Here is a 26,515-nt window from a genome sequence, read left to right as displayed (position 1 = left end):
TAACTACTGACTGACCTATTTCACTGTTGACATCATTTTCCAAAATTTTTGAGAAGGTGATGTACTCTAGAACAGTATCTCACCTTGGCAACAATAATATCCTCAGCAAATCACAGTATGGGTTTCAGAAGGGTTGCTCTACTGAGAATGCCATTTACATGTTCACACACCATATATTACAAGCATTAAATATCAAAATAGCACTGGTAGGTATTTTCTGTGACCTATCCAAGGCATTTGATTGTGTGAATCATAGCATACTCCTGGATAAATTGAAGTTTTATGGGATTGATGGTATAGCCAACCAATGGATCATGTCATATCTAACCAAAAGAATGCAGGAAATTGTACTTAGTAGTAATTCACCCAATAGAATCCAGGGACATAATTCTGACTGGGGAGAAATCACCTATGGGGTTCTTCAAGGCTCAGTCTTGGTCCACTACTGTTTCTCATATATGTAAATGATCTACCATCTAATGTACAACAAGCAGAATTAGTTCTTTTTGCAGATGACACCAGTATTGTAATCACTCCCAGTACACATACAGAAATGGAAGAAATGGTGAACAAAGTTCTAAATAGTATCATTGACTGGATTTCTGCAAATGTCCTCACCCTGAATTTCACAAAGACACATCATATTCAGTTCTGCACCTCTAGGGGTTCTGCACCACTGATAAGTGTAACACATGGTGATGAAAGAATATACAGGGCTATTACAAATGATTGAAGCGATTTCATAAATTCACTGTAGCTCCAATCATTGACATATGGTCACGACACACTACAGATATGTAGAAAAACTCATAAAGTTTTGTTCGGCTGAAGCCGCACTTCAGGTTTCTGCCGCCAGAGCGCTCAAGAGCACAGTGAGACAAAATGGAGCCGAGAAAGCGTATGTCTTGCTTGAAATGCACTCACATCAGTCAGTCATAACAGTGCAACGACACTTCAGGACAAAGTTCAACAATGATCCACGAACTGCTAACTCCATTCGGCGATGGTATGCGCAGTTTAAAGCTTCTGGATGCCTCTGTAAGGGGAAATCAACGGGTCGGCCTGCAGTGAGCGAAGAAACGGTTGAACGCGTGCAGGCAAGTTTCACGCGTAGCCCGCGGAAGTCGACGAATAAAGCAAGCAGCGAGCTAAACGTACCACAGCCGATGGTTTGGAAAATCTTATGGAAAAGGGTAAAGCAGAAGCCTTACCATTTACAATTGCTACAAGCCCTGACACCCGATGACAAAGTCAAACGCTTTGAATTTTCGGCACGGTTGCAACAGCTCACGGAAGAGGATGCGTTCAGTGCGAAATTTGTTTTCAGTGATGAAGCAACATTTTGTCTTAATGGTGAAGTGAACAGACACAGTGTGCGAATCTGGACGGAAGAGAATCCTCACGCATTCGTGCAGCAAATTCGTAATTCACCAAAAGTTAACGTGTTTTGTGCAATCTCACGGTTTAAAGTTTACGGCCCCTTTTTCTTCTGCGAAAAAAACGTTACAGGACACGTGTATCTGGACATGCTGGAAAATTGGCTCATGCCACAACTGGAGACCGACAGCGTCGACTTCATCTTTCAACAGGATGGTGCTCCACTGCGCTTCCATCATGATGTTCGGCATTTCTTAAACAGGAGATTGGAAAACCGATGGATCGGTTGTGGTGAGATCATGATCAGCAATTCATGTCATGGCCTCCACACTCTCCCGACTTAACCCCATGCAATTTCTTTCTGTGGGGTTATGTGAAAGATTCAGTGTTTAAACCTCCTCTACCAAGAAACGTGCCAGAACTGCGAGCTCGCATCAACGATGCTTTCGAACTCATTGATGGGGACATGCTGCGCCGAGTGTGGGAGGAACTTGATTATCGGCTTGATGTCTGCCGAATCACTAAAGGGGCACATATCGAACATCTGTGAATGCCTAAAAAAACTTTTTGAGTTTTTGTATGTGTGTGCAAAGCATTGTGAAAATATCTCAAATAATAAAGTTATTGTAGAGCTGTGAAATCGCTTCAGTCATTTGTAATAACCCTGTATAGGGTGGAAATTTCAACATTCTTAGGTGTCCATATTGATGATAATTTAAATTGGAATAAAACACATTTTGGAACTCCTAAAACAACTTAGTTCAGCCACATTTACACTTAGAATCATAGCAAAATCTGGGGAGAGAGAAATCAGTAAGCTGACATATTTTGCTTATTTTCATTCAGTAATGTCATATGAAATAATGTTCTGGGGTAACTCATCTTTAAGAAAGAAGGTCTTCATTGCCCAAAAATGTGCTGTAAGAATAATATGTGGTGCTCACCCGCGATCACCTTGTAGACATCTGTTTATGGAGTTGGGCATTCTGGCTACTGCTTCACAGTATATTTACTCCCTCATGAAGTTTGTCGTAAATAATGCACTACAGTTCAAAAGGAACAATTAGGTACATAATAACAATTAAATGTTGCAAGTGTGATGTTTAATTCTTCAATGATGAAAACATCAACCTCAAATACGTGAGCTTAACAAATAAACCTACAGTGAAGAATTTTAATGTCGATTTAGTGTCAGATAAAAGTGAAATATGTATATTAGGAGATAGCCACCCCAAAGGAGTAGCCAGTATAATGATAGCTATGCAATCTCGCTACAAAATTACAATTGTTGTGAAACCAGGTGCTCCTCTTGGTGAGATTATGAAAAACTGTGAGCAGTTAACAAAAAATTCCTCTGTCTGTGTCATAATAAGTGGTGCAAATGGTGTTTATCATAATGAAAGCCATCATGCAACAAGAACACTCAAAGAAACTTTGGAAAAACTCTCACATATAAAAGTTTTCGTGCTTAGTGTTCCACATAGGCATGACTTAATAAGTAGCTCATGTGTTAACTTAGAAATTAACAAAGTCAACAGGAGAATAAGAAAACTCTGCTGCAGTTTCCCACAGTCTACCTTTATTCATGCAAACAGCATGGAGAGAGGTCACTTTACAAAGCATGGTATGCACAGGAACACACAGGGAAAGGAAGCTATGTGCAAACAAGTGTTAAATGCTATTAACTGCAATGCAGTGGAAGGTCATGCTGTAATCCCTCTGCCAGTAAGCTTAGTAACAAAAATGAAGGAAATGAATGCATCAGAATTTTTAGTAGTTAGATGCTCAGATGATACAGTTTCATCATCAAACAGAGTTAACTCAATGGTTACATGTACTTCAGAAGAACAGAAGAAATCAGAATTGAAGAAGAAAAGGCAGCAGTTCCACCCTTTGAATCTACAGTAGCACTACTTGTGCACCAACCTTCATGCAGTTCATCAAAAATATCATCGTTAGCAGAAAGGCCAGCTGCAACAACAGTAAGACCCCAAGAACCTACAGTAACAGCAATCTTATTCCCACCTACAAGCAAGTCAATAGCTTCATCATCTTCAAGGGAAAAAACAGCATCAGCTCAAGGTAAATCAACAAGTAAGTCAACAGATTCATCATCTTCAGTAAAGAAAGCAGCATACACTGAAGAAAAATCAACATCGTCACAGAGAACAGCAGGTAAACGTAAAGTTGTGTGTCCTCCTCATCTGAAGGATTTTTTTAACCACAGGCATGAGAAAGAAGAAAACACCAAAATAGGTAATAACCCAAACAAATTCTCCATTTTTCATCAAAACATAAGGGGAATAAGAAGCAAACTAGATCAATTAGAAGTTAACATAAATGAAAAAAAAAAAATTATGAACAAAGCTCAGATCTTATGTTTCTCAGACCACCATATTACAGAAGGAATTGAAACATTACATATAGACAGTTATAGCCTTGCCACCTACTACTGTAGACATAGCATGGGAATAGGTGGAGTAGCTATTTTCATTAAAAATAACTTAACTTTTAGATCTGTAGATGTAAGGAAATATTGCATTGACCAGCAGTTTGAAGTATGTGCAGTAGAAGTGACATTAAACAGTTCAAAATTAATACTGGTTACAGTCTACAGGGCACCAGGTACCAATTTCACAGTCTTTATGGTGCAGTTTGAATTGATACTATCAATCTTATTTTAAAAAATAATGACATTATCTTACTCTGGGACTTTAATGTCAACTTTGCAACCAAATACAACAACAAAGGAGAGCTCCAGAACTTGTGGAGTTTCTACAATTCTACATTGGTGGTTGACTTTCCTACTAGGATAACACCTGACTGTCAATCTCTGATAAACAATATATTTTTAGATGTAAGTTTATACCAGAACTTCACTGTCACCCCAATCTTAAATGGTATATCAGTACATGATGGACAGCTCCTCACTCTACATGACTACAGACCTCTCAAGAAAACAATCCCATCCTGGAAGGCGATCAGACTTATGAACGAAGAGTCCCTGGAAATTTTTAACCATAAGCTGCAGCATATTCATAAATCTTTTCCTATCCCACTTTGAAGAAGCTTTTCCTAAAAAGTTTGTTAGGAACAATATTTCCTCATCCTTAAAGAAGCCCTGGATCACAAAGGGTATTGGCACTCCGTCTTCAGGCCACAAGTGGCCCATCGAGACCATCCGACCGCCGTGTCATCCTCAACTGAGGATGCGGATAGGAGGGGTGTGTGGTCAGCACACTGCTCTCCCAGTTGTTATGATGGTTTTCTTTGACCGGAGTCACTACTATTCGGTCGAGTAGCTCCTCAATTGACATCACGAGGCTGAGTGCACCTCGAAAAATGGCAACAGCGCATGGCGGCTGGACGGTCACCCATCCAAGTGCCGGCCACACCCGACAGCGCTTAACTTCGGTGATCTCACGGGAACTGGTGTATCCACTGCGGCAAGGCTGTTGCCCAAAGGCTATTAGAGTGTCATGTAAATGTAAGAGGGAACTTTATATTGCAGCCAGAGGGTCCAGGGACAGAGAATTAATCAGCCATTATAAAACGTATTGCAAAATCTTAAAGAAAGATATTCAGACACCAAAAGCACTGTATTATATAAAAGAAATTGATAACTCCAATAATTAAATGAAGACTGTCTGGCAAACAGTTAGCAAGGAGACAGGGAACAATAAAAAAAGACCCATAGAAAACTTCAAAATCAAACACGAGGGAATCTTGTGGAAAATCCTCAGATCATAGCTGAAATCTTTAATAAACACTTCCTGTCAGTGTCTGAGCAAATAGGCTGCAAGGATTCTGTGAATGATGCCTTGACCTTTTTGCTAATGCTGTCCCTAACAAAATCATATGCATATTAGACACATTACAGTATGAGAAATTGAAAACCATGAAAACCGAGAACTCCTGTGAAGTAGACAATATTTCTAGCAAATTGATAAAACAGTGCTGTACTTCTGTAATACTGTGTCATATTTTCAATGCTCCTTTGCAACAAGAAATTGTTCCATTGATCCTGATAGACTAAAGTATGCTATCATGAAGCCTCTCTTTAAGAAAGGGGAGAAACCTGATGTTACAAATTTCAGACCAATATCTCTTCTGACTGTGTTTCCAAAGGTACTAGAAAAACTTATGTATTCTAGAATTTTAGAACACCTACATAAATTCAATATTCTTAGCAAACATCAGTTTGATTTCCAGAAAGGTCTGCAACTGAACAAGAGATATATGCCTTTATAGATAAGGTTTTGGAATCTCCAAATGAGAAAATAGTGACAACAAGGTTATTTTGTGATATATCTAAAGCCTTTGACACTGTGAACCACCAAATACTATTACTGAAGGCAGACCATCAAGGAATAAGTGGTGTAGCAGACAACTGGTTCCAGTCATACCTGACAGATAGGAAACAGAAAGAAGTCTTAGATACATTAGACAATTTGTGTGGTGGAATGATTTTATCAGAATGGAGAGACATAAATTGTGGAGTGCCACAGAGCTCTATTCTTGGTCCTTTACTGTTCCTGTTATTTACAAATGATGTACCTTATTCGACCATGATACAGTGTAATTTTACCATCTTTGCAGATGACACAAACATAAGGGTTAATGGTCATAAACGGGAAAATGTTCAAGAGTCTGTTAATATTATTCTTATAGATTTAATGAAATGGTTTAATGCAAATGGTCTTTCACTAAACCTTAGTAAGACTAATTATATTCAGTTCATCCCAACTGCCAAAACTGAGGAAGCAATGACTGTTAAATATGCCACACAGGTCATAGAAAGAGTGGAAGTAACAAAGTTGCTAGGTGTGAAGATTGACTGTAGAGTAAATTGGTCCGATCACATTTTAGATCTTTAGAAGAGACTCAGCTCTTCAATTTTTGCAATGCGAATCATCTCTGACAGTGCAAACTTAAGCATTAAAAAAGCAGCATACTATGGTTACTTCCATTCTTTGATGGCATATGAAATTATTTTTTGCAAAGAAAGTATTCATTTCTCATAAGAATGTTGTAAGAGTGATATGTGGTGTAGACCCTAGATGCAGTTGCAGAAGCCTATTCCAGAATCTGGGTATTCTTACAACTACTTCTCAATACATATATTCACTTATGTGTTTCATAAGTAAAAACACTGATTTATACAAATGTAACAGTGAATACCATCAGTGCAACACAAGGAGGAAACGTGATTTCCACACTTAAGGTAAAAATTTGAAGGTTGTGCAGAAGGGTGTACAGCACTCTGGTATAAAGATATTTAATGCTCTTCCTCCAGAAATCAAATGTGAAATAGCCAACACATTTACATTTAAAGAGCTTCTAAGGCAATTTCTTTTAGCCACACCATTTTACAGTTTGCAAAGGTTTATGAAATACAGTGAGAAACTGCCTTAAAATAAAATAACATGTATTATCATATAAACTGAACATTAAGCTATACATTCTTGTCACATATGTAACTCTATTAGTGTTAACTGCTTATATTTAACTCTCTGGGTTATATGATGTTTTCATATTTAATTTATTATGTTTTATACTTTGTAATCTGTAGGCCTAAGGTTTCTCATTTCATCATATTGTGTTACAGATCATTGTAGCAGTTACATAACTTTCTAAACTTTACTTGTGAACATAGTGTATAAGTACTTGTCATTGACAATGTAAAAATTGACACACACTACGTACATCTGAAATTCTCACATTTGGATTCATGGTGTAAGAAATAAATTGCAATACTAGAAGAGAAAATGACATTCATTACTCAACATTAAGGTCGTCTTTAGCACAGAAAGGGGTGCACAACACTGCAACAAAAATTTTTGACCACTTACCCAGTGATATACAGACAGCAAGGTAAAATTTGAAAATAAATTGAAAAAGTTTCTCCTTAACAACTCCTTCTATTCTGCAGAAGAATTTCTATGTTTGTAATGTGTAAAAGGTGGTGGGTAGGAATTGCCAACTCAATCTGTAAATTTTGTTTCCATTTCAGGGGGCTGGGGGAGGGGAAGGGGTGAATAATTATATGGTGATGCTTAGAGTACAAATAGATGCACAAATTAATTTGCAATATGAATGTAAAATGACTCGTTCCACATCATGATGCCGGCCGGAGTGGCCGAGCGGTTAAAGGCGCTACAGTCTGGAACCGCACGACCGCTACGGTCGCAGGTTCGAATCCTGCCTCGGGCATGGATGTGTGTGAGGTCCTTAGGTTAGTTAGGTTTAAGTAGTTCTAAGTTCTAGGGGACTTATGACCACAGCAGTTGAGTCCCATAGTGCTCAGAGCCATTTGAACCACATCATGACGTTTATCATGCAAAATGATCCATGGGACATGAAAGTAAGTAACTAATTACTACACACACATTCCTCAGCAACAGAAATAAATTTCTAAATCTCATTTCATTGCTAAATATAAAAACAAGAAACAATTCATTTCCATTTAGGCTTATTCTAAGATCTCTAAAAATTTGTAGTGAAAGCAGAAGAAACTAAACTTATTGTATTGTTATAGTTTCGATAACAATGTGCTATATATTAAACTAAGTGACAAAAATGTAAATATAAAATTTTCTGCTATTTTTTGTTTACTAATAGAACTTTTTAAATCTATAGTTTAAAAGTTGTTTCACTTTTCAATGAAAAAAATGAGACAGAAATACAAAAAAATATCATCTAATTTTATGTTTTCATGTATCAGACACTGTTCAATTGTGTAAAATGTACGTTACATTAAAAAAAAACCCTCATCAGTTCAAAATTGATAAACATGGTCAAAATTTTTATGTACATTACTGAAAAGGAAGGCACAGGTTTGTGTTTGATACAAAAAACAAATGCTCTATTAATAAAGTAATATATAATTGTTACAGTTGTTCAGCATATGTACCGACATTTTTTTCCATTGCATAAAATCATTGCACTGAAATTCTTGTAGCCTTCAACTAGTAAAATCTTTCAAAATAGACAAAATAGAATCACAATCTTTTGACATCAAGTTATTGCATTCCATAGCTAAAGTTGACATATCATACAGTCTTTGGGAGAGTGTTGACCGAAGGTGTATCTTTACAAACTTGTTTTTGAAAAACTCCTTTCATCATTAGCTACAGATATAGGTAAAGTGAGGAAGTTGCATATACTTCCAAAACTATTGAACAAAATGTCGAAAAGATAGCTTTTTGCAATATAAGGTAATGAGCTATGTGAAAGAACTTTCAGCAGGAAGAATGGGCAGTAAACTTCATCCAATTAGAAGGGGATTTGATTAAAAGTTTACATTTCAAATACAACTCTATTAACGAGAGCAATATTTGATACTGAATTAAGTGATAGAATTTTCCACTTAGGCACCTCCGGTGTCCCTCTCAGCTTGGCACACTAAGAGATTACTTGTGTCAATTGGACCTTAAACTGCCCCTGGTTGAGGTGTAATATACACTCAGATAGAGTGGTGTGTAACCCTACGCCTGCTGTACTGGTTTTTACCTATCTCGTTTCTTCATAACTGAACAATTGTGGAATCTTACGCGGTACATTGTGGTAGGACCACACTCTCACCACGTGGTTTTGAATGAGAATAATACGAGTAGCTCCAGCACAATTTCAGCAAGACTTTTTTTTTTTTTTTATTAGTAGCTGCTGAAATATTACACACTGCAGATCTCGTTTGTCTAGGGGTTCTTGAAGTTTTATCTGCAAAATAATCATTCCAACAATCATGGCCTGGGTTTTCTTCCTGTTTGAAATAAACACTACCGGATCTGAAATACTTTCAGCTAAACATTATATTTATTCGTACTTTTTGTTAGTAACTACACCATTTTCACTATGAACATTGATACTCTAAACGCATTATACTGCACTTGTCACATAAACACGTCCATCTCCCTCCAATACCGACAAAGAAGTGGCGGGCAAGCCAACATGTGCCCAGAAGTTTCAGACATTCCTGCATTCTAGATTCTTTGGTCTACTGACTTTAATAAAGTCCAAGGATACATATAAATAAACACATATAAATATACAGCATTTAACATCTCAAACGAATCCATTATTTATCATAAAAGAAAATATTCATAATTAAATAAATTAAATACATTTTCTGGCAACATAATGAAATTACCTTAACTCTTTACTGTGGGCATCGTACTTTTCGCATGAGATAAACTTTATCTCTGACACTTAATTACATTACACTACGTAGACAATAAATGATGGTTACAATAGTTGAAACCCTGTATTAGTTAAATAGTTAAGAATAGACAACACTTTGGAGATTTTATTTTTGTAATTTGTTTTTGCATGTAATGTGATGTGATGGGGATGCCACATGTCGTCAAGGTGGAACGTTGTTTGCAGTGTTATCAAGAGTTGTGGTACCTGTATTTTTACCATGGTTTTGATGTCCTCACTCGGAATAGCAAGGCGTGCCACCAAATAAGGAACTTGCCATGACAATGATGATGATGTCACAGTGAACAAAAGAAGTCCCAGAAATGTCAGGTCATTTTCTCATTCATATAACATCAGTGTTGAAGGAACAAACTCAAAATGTACATATATGAAATGTTTCTCTACATTAAGTAACTGTATATGTTCTCAGAAGAAGTGCTTTCTATTCATTTGTAGAAAGTTGGAAATAGTTCAAGACTTAAAGACTTCAGTACAATAACTACTGCAAGTACAAACTTTTAGCACCAACCCAGTCTTATTTAATCATTTCTTTAAGGTGCTGCAGTTGAGAGTTCTAAGTGAGGAAAAACACATAGATATATCTGCCATAGAGATAAGCAAGACAGATGAGGCACAAAGGTTAACTATAATATGTATTTACCGTTCACCCAGTGGTGATATAGATACTTTCACTGCAAAACTAATCCAGATTCTAGACATGGCTTCGAATCCTAAAGGGAAGGCTCTCATTTGTGGCGACTTAAATATAAACACACAAAACCCAGATAGATTCTGTAACTCATTCTTGAATATATTGCGCTGTTATAAGTTATCACCATTAGTTAACAGAGCCACGAGGATAGCCAAAAACTCATCATCAACAATTGATCACATCATCACAGACATAGATAAAGAAAGTTGTGAAATTATTGTAGATAACCTTGGCCTTTCTGATCACTCCTGTCAAATCCTAAAATTAAACATAAATACAGACAATACAAATAAAACATACACATACAGAAGGGTTTTCTCCAAACCAAACAGATCAGAATTTGCCAAGCAAATAAACAGTTTAACTTGGGAAGAAGTGTATGCTGAAACTAGTGTAAATAAGAAATTTTCTAAATTCATGTCACTATTTAAACTCAGATTTGATGAAGCATTCCCAAAGGTGCAAACTGCAGTACACTCACACAAAAGAAATACCTGGGTGACCAAAGGAATAAGGAAATCCTCTGCAACACTCAAACAACTGAACATGTTAAAAAACAACCATAGTGATCTTGGTTTCCGAAACTACTACCACACATACAAAAGAATATACAGAAGAGTATTACAAGATGCAAAAAAAGCCCACAATGACAGTATTATAGAAAAGGCAGAAAATAATATTAAAGCAGCCTGGACTGTTACCAAACAGGAAACAAACAGTAATAAATTATAAACAGTAAATATTCAAATTAAACATAATGGTGCTATTATACATAACCCAAATACACTAGCAAATACTGTAAGTGAGTACTTCAGCAGTGTTGCTACCAAGCTACAGCATAAGTTTGGCAAAAAACAGCCTGAACAAAAATTGAACTATATGGCTAACTCAATGTTACTGTTACCGACTTCTACAGAATAAGTAAGGATGGTTGTGAAGAATCTAAAGAATAAAACATCAGCAGGTTTAGATGAAGTGCCAGTGTGCTTACTGAAGGACTGCATTGACAGCATACAACATCCTTTGGCACACATCATAAATGAATCTTTCACTGCAGGCTGCTTCCCAGAATACTTAAAATGTGCAAAAGTCCTACCTCTATTTAAGAATGGCGATCCAGAAAATATAGAAAACTATAGGCCCATCTCATTACTCTCATCCTTTTCCAAGGTAATAGAAAATATAATGAAAAAGAGACTAATGGATTTCCTAAACAAGTACAACCTACTGTGTAAAGAACAGTTTGGTTTCAGGCCAGGAAGAAGCACAGGTTCAGCAGTAGCTCACTTCACAAATTTTGTCTTAGAAGCACTTGACGAAGGTGAACATGTAACAGGCATATTCCTTGACCTTAGCAAAGCATTTGACACGGTAGACCACAAAATACTACTAAACAAAATGGAGGCACTAGGAATAAGGGGAACAGTAAATAATTGGTTTCAATCGTACTTGGAAAATAGGGTACAGTGTGTAGAGATCTCACAAACGAAGTTCAGCAAATTGACAAAACACATTTCCAAACCAGAACATATTAACATAGGAGTCCCTCAGGGAAGTGTGTTAGGGCCAATACTGTTCCTAATATATATCAATGATTTTCCCCAGAGAGTCAAATACGGGGAAGCAATACTATTTGCAGATGATAGCAGCATCCTTATCAGTGATGAGTCACCAGACAAATTGAGAGACAAAGCTGAAGAAACTCTAGATCATATATGCAAGTGGGTAATAAGCAACAAATTAACCCTCAATATTAAAAAAACAAACAGTATTAATATCCACATAAATAAAAAACATAATAGCATAGGCCTAGAAGTTAAAGATGAACTTATAGATTGTGTCACAAACACAAAATTCCTAGGAATGCATGTTGACTCACAGCTTAACTGGACTGGCCATATTGCAGCACTAGAAAAGAAAATTGCTACTGCTTGCTATGCACTCCGGATAATTATGTCAGTATGTAATAGTTCATGTGCTAAGACTACATACTTTGCATATGTGCATTCAATAATTAGTTATGGCATAACCTTCTGGGGTACAAATGTGCAGAACATACAAGCAATTTTCAAGCTGCAAAAGAGGGCAGTGCGAATAATAACAAAAAGCAGCAAGAGAGCTCACTGTACTGATTTATTCAAAACCATGGGAATCTTGACAGTACCATGTGAATACATCTTTCAGACTGTGATATATATAAAGAAATACATTGACCAGTACACACAAAACAGATCTATACACCAACACTGGACTAGATCCTGCCACCATTTGCATCTTATACGAAAAAACAAAACAAAAACACAAAATTGTTTATTATTTAATGGAATAAAAATGTATAATAGACTTCCAGAGGAGATCAAAGCTGAAACTGGAATACATGCCTTTAGGAAAGCTGCAAAAAGTTATTTAGGAGATAAATGTTACTATACTGTCAAAGAATACTGTAAATGACATGTGTTCACCTCAATTCATGCAAGAGTACCTTTGTAAATTTATATTTATCTGTAATTAAGATTGGTGTGTATTTGTTTTGTGTAACCCATGCAAGAATACATTTGTAAATTTATATTTATTTGTAATTAAGATTGGTGTGTATTTGTTTTGTGTACAAACGATTAAGTTGCACCATAGAAATATGTACTACCAGAAGTACTATTATGTATATACTCATTCCATGTATACAGTTGACGACATCCATACAATACAAGTTGTCTACGGATGAATAAATGAATAAATGTGAACAATCTGAATCAGAACATATATATAAAAGGCAAATGCAATGAAGGTATACAATGAAGGGCAGCACAGATGACCACAAGTTTGTTTCACTCATGGAAAAAGTGCTGAAAGACTTGAAATGCCAGACTCTTGAAGACAAGACACCAAATACCCTGCGAAACCCTATTTTTGAAGAACCAGAACTAAGTGGAGAATCTAGAAGTGTACTTCAGCCCCTACATATCACAGCCATTCTTGTGGCACTACTTATGTGAATGGAATGGGGTGAAACTGTGAAATGTGGTACAATGGGAAGTACCCTCTGTCACGCTTTTCACAGTGGTTTGCAGAGTGTGGATGTAGATGCACACATAGGTGTAGATGTAGACATAGACTGAAGAGGTATATTTCAGCAGCAGAGTGGTTCAACACATAAATCTTATTCAGAAGCACCATGGTTCAAATTCCTATCCAGCCATCTAGATCTTGATTTTCTGTGCTTTCCCTAATTTGCTCAAGGCAAATGCTCAGATGATTTCTTTGAAAAGGACATGATCAATTTCCTCAATCTGGGCATCTGGTCTGTGACCAACAACACTGTTACTGATTAGACTTGACATACTAATTTTTCTAGCAACAAATGCAACAGGTGACAATAAGGTAAAAATAAAGTTAATCTACCACCCGAAATCTGGCTCACAAGGACAGGAAATTAGAAACCGGACTAATAGATCATTTACACTATCTGTCAAAAACCACATTGAGCAAAATAATCTGCTTTAATTTATTGAACCTTATATTATATTTTTAGCTGTCCAATGGACTTACAACAAGACATGGGCAATTAGATTATACTAAGGTGATTTTCTCTCTCCCATCCCCCCCCCCCCCCTCACAAGTCACCCTTCCAAAGACCAAATTTATGATTCAACCCATGGATCATCCGATAATTGCAGATAAAAAGAAGCTCTATGCACAGGCACTTTTTATTGGGTGCTTTGAAACATGTGGAACTACCAACACAACTCTAAGAAAATTTAGGAAGAAAGGATTCATTACTGCCATATAAGTGAGCTAAGTAAAATTTAGGAAGAAAGGATTCATTACTGCCATATAAGTGAGCTAAATGTGAAAGCTTGACAAGAAGTAACAATGAACTGTCTAAAAGCCATTAAACAACTGCAACTGAGGATTATATTGAATAAGTTGAGAAATTCTCTTCAGTTGTAAATGACATATTTTTTATTGCACAACTACTTTTGGCGACTATTGCTCCATAATTAGGTCCCACACATTGTAAGATTTATTAATTCTTCTGTGTACCGGGAGGTAGGCACTCCTCTTATTGCTCCACTGCTTCCTAATGCTGCATGTGTGAGAGTTACATCTTCTGCAGTTATCTGGCTCACACATCCCACACACGACTTAACAAACCATATGATGTATGTCACACTATGATGGAACAATAGTCTTCAAAACTAGTTGTGCAATAAAAATACATCATCTGTCTAATCAGTTCACCAGAAACAGTATCCTCCCTTTGGTAAAGAGGAAACTTAATATAAAGGGTGCAAGCCAATAAAGGATATTGTGCATTTGTTCATACCCTAAATTGAAAGTACACTGAAGTGCCAAAGAAACTGGTATAGGCATGCGTATTCAAATACAGAGATACGTAAAGAGTCAGAATAAGGCACTGTGGTTGGCAATGCTTACATAAGACAACAAGTGTCTGGTGCAGTTGTTAGATCAGTTACTGCTGCTACGATGGCAGGTTATCAAGATTTACATGAGTTTGAATGTGGTGGTATAGTCAGCACATGAGCGATGGGACACAGCATCTCTGATGTAGCGATGAAGTGGGGATTTTCCTGTATGACCATTTCACGAGTGTTGTGAATGTCAGAAATCCAGTAAAACATCAAATCTCTGACATCACTGCGGCCAGAAAAAGATCCTGCAAGAATGGGACCAATGACAGCTGAAGAGAACTGTTCAATGTGACTGAAGTGCAAAACTTCCACAAATTGCTGCAGATTTCAATGCTGGTCCATCAAAAAGTGTCAACATGTGAACCATTCAACGAAACATCAGCATGGGCTTTCGGAGCCAAAGGCCCACTCATGTACCCTTGATGACTGCATAACGCAAAGCTTTATGCCTCGCCTGGGCCCATCAACACCAATATTGGACTGTTGACAACTGGAAACATGTTGCCTGGTCAGACAAGTCTTGTTTCAAATTGTATGTGTATGGGTATGGAGACCACCTCATGAATCCATGGATGCTGCGTGTCAGCAGGGGACTGTTCAAGTTAGTGGAGGCTCTGCAATGGTGTGGGGCATGTGTAGTTGGAGTGATATGAGACACCTGATATGTCTACATATGACAGCATCCTGTCTGATCATCTGCAGCCATTCATGTCCATTGTGCATTCCAACAGACTTGCGCAATTCCAGCAGCGCAGTGCAACACCCCACACATCCAGAATTGCTACAGAGTGGCTTCAGGAACACTCTTCTGTGTTTAAACAGTTCTGCAGACCACCAGACTCGCCAGACATAAACATTATTGAGCATATCTGGGATGCCTTGCAACATGCTGTTCAGAAGAGATCTACACCCCTCGTACTCTTACGGATTTATAGTCAGCCCTGCAGGATTCATAGTGTTGATTCTGTCCAGCCCTACTTTAGACTCCATGCCATGTTGTGTTCGGCACTTCTACATGATTGTGGGGGCCCTACATGACTTTAGGCAGGTGTACCAGTTTCTTTGGCTATTCAGTGTATAAGAAGAAGAATGTTTTGTGATGCGTGACCAAGAACTTGATACAGAAAACCTGAGCTAGTTTTTTACACAACAGGATGAAGAAAAGGAAATTTCACCAAAAGATGACGATGAGCAGCTAGAAAAAATTTCAAATGGTGAAAGCATGAATCTTTTGGCAAAGAAGGAGGAAGTTCAAAATGTATCTATGCAACTGCAACAAATCTGAAGTCTATGCAGCTTCCAGATACATTTTAAAAAGAAGCAACAATCAAGAACTTCTTTTTTACAAGTTCATCTATAAAACTCTGAACTGATTCCAGTTGTCCTCATGGTGTCCGACAGATAAAAACTTTTTCATCAGCAGTTTCTTTCATTAATGTTACCTTTTTGTTGAAATATAATAAATAGCTGACATTCATCATATTTGTAGGACATTTTAAACTATTATTATCTCTATATTTTATATGTGCTGTGGTTTTAGGAATTAATTAATCAGTTTTCAGTTGTATCTTCACCTTCAGTTTTTAGTTAAATATTAGACCTTGGATAAAAACGTTTTAGGTTAGTGGCATTAACTATGAAACAGAATGCTGTATTCAACTAACATATTACTATAGTATTTAAAAAAATTATTATGTTTTTTCCCTTGCTTTTTTTCTTTTTCATGGGTATGTTTTAAGCAGGAACCCAATAAGCAGATCATTTCAAAACAGAGGGAAAGACAAATCCACAATGTTTATTTCCATTATCCTTCAACACATGATGCTGAACTACACTCTTATCTTGTGAAATCTGAGACTCTAATCTACATCAAATATACAGAATGAAGCCATTACATAGTGAAATTTACTATTTCAGGGTCACTGGCTGCAAATTTTGAGTGCCAAATATGTGCAGATGTGTAGTTTGTATATTGTTGGCTAACACTGCGCCAGCTTGGAAAAACTGAATAACGCAGACTACATGTACCATTAAAATTCACCATTCCCTGAAAGTAATAAGGGAACAGGAGAAAAACAGCATAAAGTAAATAAGTAAGCATAGTAATGCCTCAGGTGTTCCCCGCATGACTGATTAATCATGTACATTCAAATTTTCACCTGAACTGTTGATGAGACCAACAACTTGGCCGAACACCTGAAATTACACTACTAATAAATATTAATGAACAATATAAAAAACAGTTGTTAAATAGAGGTGAAACACCACCAAACTGACATCTCAAGACAAAATAATCAATGAATACAATTTAAAAAAGAATTTTTAGCACTAAAACAAACAAATACTACCTACTTTCTCTGCGTGCCCTTTTTGGGCAGGGAATCAAACCAACTTTTGACAGATTCTGCAGGTAGATTTTCATGAGGTCTGTATTAACTGGAGGATACTGAAGCCGCATTTCTTTTAAGGCTTCTATGAGATTTTCTTGCCTGAATGTGCTTTGATCAGAAAAGTAGCTAGCATCCCTGAAAATTTTAATTATGTATGTATAAAAGGAAAATTGTATGTAATGACTAATTATTTCCAACAATAGGACATGCTTGATTCAAGACATATTTCTTTTTATACTCACATGACATATGAATCCAGTAAATAGAGGAGGGCTTTCAGTGTTTCAGAATGATCATCTCCAGTTTGGACGCCACATTTTATGATATTATACCACTCATCATATGGGACAATTTCAAGGTTATAGCCCTCCACTTTAAGAAGCTGCCACATCAAGCTTTACCAATGTAAAATAAAGAAGAAACAGATACAAAATGTGTGCATGTACAGAAATTGTGATCACTGAGAAAATACACTACTATAACGTTCACAATCCATGTCAATGGAAACACACCATAGGTAGGAACAAAATGAATTGGAAGAAAAAAAAAAAGAAAATAACACCACTGTTGAGGATCCTTAAGTGCCAAGTGCCCTCTCCAATCTCCCCCCTCCCCTCCCCCCCACCCCCTCCCCACAAACACACACACACACACACACACACACACACACACACACAGTGATTCTATGTTGATTTCACAGAACAGTAATTTAAACAGGACATTTTCACTATTACAGTCGTTTGTGGTGTAGAAAGTTCCTAGTTAGTGTCTTGTCCCCCTAAGATATTAGAGAATCATAGAATGTCCCTGAAAAATGGGCTGTGGCTTTGGAAGTCATAAATTTTTTGAGAAAGTATCTCTTGCTTGCTTGAAAATGGTTACTGAGTATATGCACTATCAGTTGAACATAAATATTCAAGTGGTTTGAAGGAAGGAAGGGAGTCTATGGTTTAACATCCCATAAATTGCTTTGAAGATGCTCCTAAAGCTAATATAATTATAAACTCCACGTGTAAGACTTATAGTTGATTTCTGTTGGATGAAAACATTCAATTCTCACAGAACTTTTCCAGAGCATTAGTCTGTGGATAAAGAGAGACTGGAAATGTGTAAAGTATGTGACCTGTTTTACTTACATGTCAACTCAACAGAAATATGGAAATAATTGTCAAAGCAGGACCAAAATCATTTCTACCTGAGATTAGTTTTTTATACTTTAAGTGGATAAGTTCACTCGTACTAATGCTTAAACCTTGTGAATTTTGTTGAGTATATTCAAGTAGAGATAGGGGTGTACTGCTTTAATTTTGTCTTTATATAGGAATGTTTCCATTCTTCTTTTGGACTTGCAGTTCTTGTGTTTTTTTCTGAGTTTGCAATTAAACTTATTGGATATAGGTTACACCTGTCTTTAGGCCTCATTCTGTTAGACCAGTTACAATCTAAAATATGTTCACTTTTTACAGTTTTTCAATAAACAAAATCCACTGATTATGGCACAGAGGTACCGAAACATGTTGGGGTAACAAGAAAAAATGGTGTTTTGCAAAGAAGGCAGAACCTATATCCAATAAGAATGTTTCTATTTTGTCTGTTCCACATACATTTGTTATACAGCCACATGTAGAAATGAGGCTAGCAATATAAGAGAAATGAAGATTTGTGAGTGAAGTTGTTTTTTGTGGAGTAGGGTTTATGTACAGATTGTCCCAAACTGTTCACACAACCACTTCACCATACAATTGCAGTAGTGAATTTGAAAATAAGAATATTCATTCATAAAATGTTGTGTGATACATTGTTTGTAGGAAAACCTGTGATAAATTTCACTGTGGCAAAACTACAGGAGACAGAGGACAGTGCAGTGAAATTTGGCATTAATGGGCTATGGCAGCAGACAACTGATGTGGAAGCCTTTTCTAACAGTATGATATCACCTGCAGTGCCTCTCCTGGGCTCATGACCATATCAGTTGGGCCCTAGAGGACTGTAAAACAGTGATCTGCTCAGATGAGTCCCAGTTTCATCTGGCAAGAGCTGATAGTGGGGTTTGAGTGTGGCGCAGAACCCATGAAGCCATGGACCCAAGTTGTTAACAAGGCACTGTGCAAGCTGGTGGTGGCTCCATAATGGTGTGGGCTATGTTTACACAGAATGGACTGGGTCCTCTGGTCTAACTGAACCAACCATTGACTCGAAATGGTCATGTTCAACTACTTGGAGATCATTTGCAGCCATTCATGGACTGCATGTTTCCAAATAACAATAGAATTTTTATGGATGATAATGCATCATGTCACCAGACCACAGTTGTTCGTAACTGGTTTGAAAAATGTTCCAGACAGTTTGATTGAACAATCTGGCCACCCAGATCACCCGGCTTGAATCCCATTGAACATTTATGGGACATAATCAGGAGGCCAGTTTGTGCACAAAATCATGCACTAGCAACACTTTTGCAGTTTTGGATGGCTATAGAACCAATGTGGCCCAATATTTCTGCAGGGGGCTTCCAATGACTTGTTAAATCCATAAGCTGCAGCACTATGCCAGGAAAAAGCTGGTCCGACATGATAGTAGGAGTTATCCCAAGACTTTTGTCACCTCAGTGTATTACATATGATCTGATGTTAACATTGAACTTCATCTTAATATTCATGACCAGAGTTGTGCTCTATCTAAAGTACAATTCAGTAGTTCTGGTAAGTACATAAATGATGTAGTAAATGGTAGGATAACCAATAGTGTTGGTAGCATTATTACAGAAAGAAACACAAATGAAAGTGTGTGAGAGAAACTGGGAATTGACCACTTCTCTTTGTATTTTGTTTCCTTGGTTTCTTGTTTTGCATGTACTTAAAAATGCACATCATTCAGTGTTAGTCCACTGTGTGTTTTATATACTTGCAAAATATTAATTACATTTTATAAATAATAAAAATTAGTTGATAACATAAGTTCTACATTTTTATGTAACCATAGCAATTACTTTTGATGCAAGCTCAGTTTGCATGCACAAACATAAAATATCTATATAATTGTTACTGTTATTTTGTACTCAATAGAATGTTCTTCATCATGATAAAAGGCAAGAGTTTCCCGTTGTTGTTAATAAGTGTGAAAGTTGTTTATGGATACCAGGAACATATTTTATGTGAGATCTGTGAAATATTGAAGTGACATATGATATGTTTTTGTTTTGTATTTTTTTTAATTTTTCAGGACATTGCATTCCCTAGTGCTATATGATAAATCTCTATTTTTATATTTTTACTGCAACATCCCTTTTTTTCACATCACAAATCAACAATTTTTAATAAAACCTTAATCAAATATTGACAGTTTCAATTTTGCTATAAATACTGCTTATTTTTAAGTAACAGGCAGAAGGATAAATATGTAAAATAAAAATGTTCTGTATGTTACATGGCCCTTTATATGTATCCTAATTCAGTTTCTGTTCTGTTTGGTTCAATGCTTCCCATTTCTGGGGGAATTTAGTAATACATTGATCACATATGCAAACAAAGGGATTGAAATGAGGTAATGCCTGGTAGGTATGCAACAACCTAATGTTCAGGTAACAAAGTTATGGTCCTAACTGACAAAGGCTACTGCAAAAACTACTGTAGTCTATGCTTACTTATGACAGTCTATGGTAGCCTACAGTAGTTTTACAACTCTGTTCATGACTATTACAACTCTATTCATGACTTATTAAGATATGGTGCAATATAAAATTCAATAGAGTTACAACCACAACAGTAGGCATACTTTCTCCAGTGAGAAACACTGAACATACTTGAATTAATTTATAATTTATGTGTAATCAACTATCAGTGCATTAATTTACAGTGTTCAAAATGGTTTCTGTTCCCTGCAAATATATGCTTCAGAATTTTAAGCTATGTGCATGAACATTTTGCACTGAGAAAGCATCAGTGGTAGTCATGGCTACATGTAGGAGTGCTGTCAATACAAACACAGTATCTTGTTCATTTCTATTGTAACTCAATGACTTCAGGTGACCCAACAGTAATGAATCAATGGGATTCAAATTAAAAAATCTTGCTGGCCACTGAATATAACTACCAGACTCTAGTCTCTTATTTTGCCACTTATTTTGAAAAAGTCTTGCAGCAGGATCACAATGTGCCGGTACATGATCCATTTGGATCCACATATATTGGTATGCTCTCAGAGCGACATCTACTAACAGAATAGGAAGTACATATGTGAGGAAAGTATGGAACTGAATTGAATGCAGTTCTCAGGAACAAAATACAGATTACTGAGCCATTTAAAATTCCAGCTCGAACATTAACAGACATTTGAAATTGACCACACCATTCATGTAATATACAACGGTCTCCAGGTATCCACTGATGCTAGTTGTGTGTGTTCTCAATATCTTCTATGGTAAATCTAGCTCCATCAATCCAAAACAGATTAGTTAGCAAATCTTGATGTTCATTACACTGTCGCAGTTGCCAATAGAGCAAATTTTCAGTCAGTTATGGTGATACTCCAACCATAAGCTATGAATTCTAGTGTAGTGATAAGGGTAAACACCACACATTGTAAAGGCGTATGGACAGTTGTATGTGGGATTCCCATATGGTATACTGCCTACTGCCTGCCAAAATGATGACTGGGCATCTTTGTGTACAGTGCAAGTACACAAGTTTCATTTGCAACAGTTTGTGTACTTCAGTTACGTCCCACATCAATACACCCAGCAGAAGCTGGTTGACTAATTTAAAAGATGTAAAATAACATTATGGTCTTGTTGTCATCATTCTGGAAAACATTCTGCATAAAGCCAGGAAGAAGTGTTTATGATGCTGTTATATTCTGCGAAAATCATATACATGTGTGCATACTCAGTTAAGTTACACTTGATGTTTGCAGGATGACTTGAAAGTAATTAATGGATTATATGGCCACAACTTGTACAGTACAGATGGGAATGTACTGACTACACTTTTCATACCATTAACTATTTTTGTGGGTATGACAGACGTAACTGATTCCATTTATGTAGTTGGCATCAAATTATGTAAGTCAAAGCTCAGAATAGCTGGAACTGCTGCATTTTTTAGCTACACCACCTGAACCTGTTATTGGACAAGTGCTACATAGTGCAGTCATCAAATTCACTATGTTTTACTTAATGACTTGTGAAATAAAATATTGTTGTGTTGCAAATGCCTGCATCTATATGCTTCAAAATATGGCCATGTTCAATGGCATTGGTAATGTTAAACATAAATTTCTGATTTTACGGTACAAGATTCGCTACACTGCTTCTGCCTGTTGTTGACAATAGTGTCTGATTCAGATGAAACTGCAACATTCATTTAGTGAAAAAGAGACCAACATTCATTTAGTGAAGAAGAGATTGAAACATGATTTGCATTTGGATAACACTTCATTATGGATTGTGCAGAAATGAATGTACTACTCAACAGGCTTGTCTTTCAATAGGCTTTCAGCAGAATTGAAAAAGAAATAAATGATTACCCCAAGTTTTCAACCTAAGTTGAAAGTCTTCTTTGTGGCACACTGCTCGAAACTACATAACAATGAATCATATAAAATAAAGTATTAGTGTAATCCTAACACTAAGAGCTAGTGTGAGAAATTGACATCATTCAAGATATTTCTATTCTGTACAGATGTTCTTACAGTAGTTCAGAACACTTGTCTGTAATGTATTTATTTGTATACTGTTCACATTTCTTCATATTTTATTAATCCTTTAATTTATTTTGTTTATAAATGTTCTAATCTGCATTTTTTAAACTGTGTACTCACTCATTTGATTACATAATAGCTTTAGTTTGCATGGTTCCACAGACTATGATAAATTAATAAATAATTCTTTTAGACACAACAAGAAACATTCTTAGATTATTTTGATCTTTCCCAGTATTAGTTGTTGTCAAGAGTCATGCTTGGTTTGTGTCACTATTTGTTTCAGTCTCCCATGACCTTGTATCAAATCAAGTTAATTCTCTCTGTGAAACTCCAGTCACAAGTATTTCCCACTCTGTTTTCTCATTTCCATTGTGAACTCATTTTCTCACATTTTTATTTTTAACTCTTCGTGACATAACTTTTTGGAAATGTAACATCAAACTGCTGGAGAAAGAAGTATGAAAATTAACCAGTTTTAACACCATCCACAATCAAATGCTGCACTCCACATCATAGTAACATACTGTGAATATGATCCATGTAACATGCAATTAATTAACTATCCAACACATGACTGGTTAACCTCTTCCCAGTGGAGCTGTTACAGGTGTGGTATGTTACTAAATTACTAGTAGCAAGTTTTAGAGTTGTCATTTCACCAGAATTGGCAGATATACTGTTTACTATAGCCCACTGTTTATAGTTTAGAGTATGTATCGTATACAAATAGTGTGCTAATGGTATTGGCACCAACTACTTTTGATGTCAAATAGTCATGCAAATATTGTTGGTGTGGGAAGTAATTTAAAAGTAGCAATTGAATTGTAACTGCCAGTAGTTGCTACAAGCTGATAAAAAATAAATGTTAAAAGTCTTAACTTACAATTATCTTACTGCAATATTAGATTTCTCTTACAACTTTTTACAACTGCTCAAAGGACTTTCATATGTTTGAACTTTCAGATGTTTTCTGCTTGTGAAATATGAAATTCTATAGTTGTGGAACCAGTGGAGCTGTTACAGGTGTGGTATGTTACTAACTAAATTACTAGTAGCAAGTTTTAGAGTTGTCATTTCACCAGAATTGGCAGATATACTGTTTACTATAGCCCACTGTTTATAGTTTAGTGCCTCTTTTCACTGCATTGCAAAATGAATCTGCTATGAGGTCTAGAAAAAGTGAGACTAAGTGAATGATATACTGATAGCATTAGCCCTTTTGCTGATGAGCCACATAAGTAACTTCTTCCATTTTGCATTTACATTGTAGTCATTATTTTTCTGATGTTTCCAAATTTGTGGCACTGCATTAATCACTTGCCTGGGAGATGCTCTCACTCTCATGAACAATTTTCTGCACTCTGCATCCATGTGTTGAACATAATGTATCCTCCAGAACAGATCAAAATGCTGAATGACTGAAATAATCTGATAATATCAAACAGCAATTATTTCATACAGAAATTTTTAAAACTAGTAGAAGGGAGGCATTAGTTGTTGAGATGAAGCAAATTATTTTTCTTTCATTCAGTCTGTCACAGAGACTGGAATAACAGTTAATTATATCTGCAGTTGATGATAACACCTCTAGAGTAATAACAAATTTCAGTGCTTTACTGGAAATATTACTGGATGTAAATTGAGCTGTTCCTCCAGGGATTGAATAGTGTCCTAGGTTCAATAAAATGTGAAAATGAACTTGGATGATGTCCCACAAGTTCCTGTCTGTGTGTCTGTAAATGCTGTAACTCTTTGTCATGCCCACCATTTGATGATGAGCCTTAAGTGGGTAAAAAATGACATTTCTATTTTGCCTCTAATTTACTTATAACCCAGAAGCATTCTCTTTCAGTTTCTTTACATAGGGCTCAGAAATAGGTCATTCAGAGGCTACAGTAGGTGAGTGGATGTGATAAATTTAAGCTTTCGTTTCTCAAAACCTGAAGATCAAATTTTGACTCACAAAGTTCAAACTAAAAGTGCAAATAATATTTTCTTTGCATTAGTAGCACTCATGCTTTAACAGTATATCAGCCAAAAGTAAAAATGTTTGTGTTGAATTGAAGGGCACTTGACTGGCAACAAACAAATAGAACTTCTTTTAAAATTAATTCCAGATGTTAGTGGCTTGAAAACTACCTGAAAATACAAAGAAAGGGCACATTTTAGTTTGTATTTAAAGAGTGAAAGATAGAAAAAATATATTACCATATAGTTCAAATATATAGAGAATAGCCTACTACTTGAAAATGTTTCCTTAGAAATGCTAAGTTGCTGTCCGTATCTAGATTGCAGGCTACCAAATTTTGTTTGACAAGATAGCTGCTGAGTAAAAAAAAGCTGTTTTGGGAGAATATCTCTTGAGCTTTTTTCTGTAAAATACTTTATGCTGCAACACTTACGACTGCTGATAGTTAGATGAAAATGAAATAGTTACCTGCTGTCCATTGTTTTAGTGTTGATAAGATTGAAGACTTTTCCCAGAGAATGAATTTCCTGTGTCATGTTTACAATTACTTTGCTTAAAAAATCAACTGGTGTGAGTTCAATCTGAAATAAAATTTATTAACTGAAGTAGCATCATGCATACATTGTGGTGGAACTATAGAAAGAGAAACAAGACTGTAAATATACTTGGCAGAGTAAACACACACACAATTTGTTAAAATTATAACATTCTTATTTATTACAGTTAAAAAACAAATATTGCCACAAAAACAAATCAATATTAGTGTCAAAGGCCTTCAAACATATGTCTGATTCATATTGATAGGCCTAATCTTGAAAATATAGGACCACCTGAATGGCTAACACAATGCATTCGTTACAGCCTACTGTCAAATGTCAACTGTTCAAACTTAGACAATAATGCCTCCCTGTATTTTCTAATGTTCATTTGTACATTTTTTAACTTGCTAAGACTGCAGTATATGGGAGGTAACAATTACCAGACTTATTTTATTTCTATCATTCTGAGCAATATTATTATGAGAAGGAAAGCTGTTACTCACCATATAGTGGAGATACTGAGTCGCAGATAGGCACAACAAAAAGAAAGCTTTCAGCCATTGGCCTTCATCGACACTAGACACACATGTGCGAGCAGCCCCCCCCCCCCCCCCCCCCCCCACACACACACTCTCTCTCTCTCACTGTGTGTGTGTGTGTGTGTGTGTGTGTGTGTGTGTGTGTAGTGCTGATGAAGGCCAATGGCCAAAAGCTTTAATTGTGAGGCCTATCTGTGACCCAGCATCTCTGCTATATGGTGAGTAGCAGTTGAACGGAATGTAAAGTGTCTTGAAAGGAGGATATAAGATGAATATCAACAAAAGCAAAGTGAGGATAATAGAATGTAGTCGAATTAAGTTGGGTGATGCTGAGGCAATTAGATTAGGAAATGAGTCACTTAAAGTAGTAGAGGAGTTTTGCTATTTGGGGAGCAAAATAACTGATGATGGTCAAAGTACAGAGGATATAAAATGTAGACTGGCAATGGCAAGGAAAGCATTTCTGAAGAAGAGAAATTTGTTAACATCGAGTACAGATTTAAGTGTCAGGAAGTCGTTCCTGAAAGTATTTGTATGCAGTGTAGCCATGTATGGAAGTGAAACATGGACGATAAATAGTTTGTACAAGAAGAGAATAGAAGCTTTTGAAATGTGGTGCTACAGAAGAATGCTGAAAATTAGATGGGTAGATCCCATAAC

At 36.3% G+C, this 26,515-nt stretch overlaps 1 protein-coding gene across 3 annotated transcripts in view; it reads right to left on the bottom strand.

Moving 5' to 3' along the window:
• Positions 1-26,515, bottom strand: part of LOC124555577 (linear gramicidin synthase subunit D-like) — a 417,445-nt gene that overhangs the window by 22,492 nt on the left and 368,438 nt on the right. For all 3 annotated transcript variants that reach the window (XM_047129541.1, XM_047129539.1, XM_047129540.1), the window contains 3 exons: positions 25,246-25,358; positions 17,351-17,503; positions 17,071-17,243 (listed from right to left, as the gene is read on the bottom strand). In XM_047129541.1, coding sequence (XP_046985497.1) covers positions 17,071-17,243; positions 17,351-17,503; positions 25,246-25,358 — 439 coding nt within the window. The remainder of the gene's footprint in view (positions 1-17,070; positions 17,244-17,350; positions 17,504-25,245; positions 25,359-26,515) is intronic.

The sequence above is a fragment of the Schistocerca americana genome, chromosome X, assembly GCF_021461395.2.
Source record: "Schistocerca americana isolate TAMUIC-IGC-003095 chromosome X, iqSchAmer2.1, whole genome shotgun sequence".
Lineage (NCBI taxonomy): Eukaryota > Metazoa > Arthropoda > Insecta > Orthoptera > Acrididae > Schistocerca > Schistocerca americana.
Note: the sequence above shows the minus strand (reverse complement) of the source record. Positions and strands in the feature narration are given on the sequence as shown.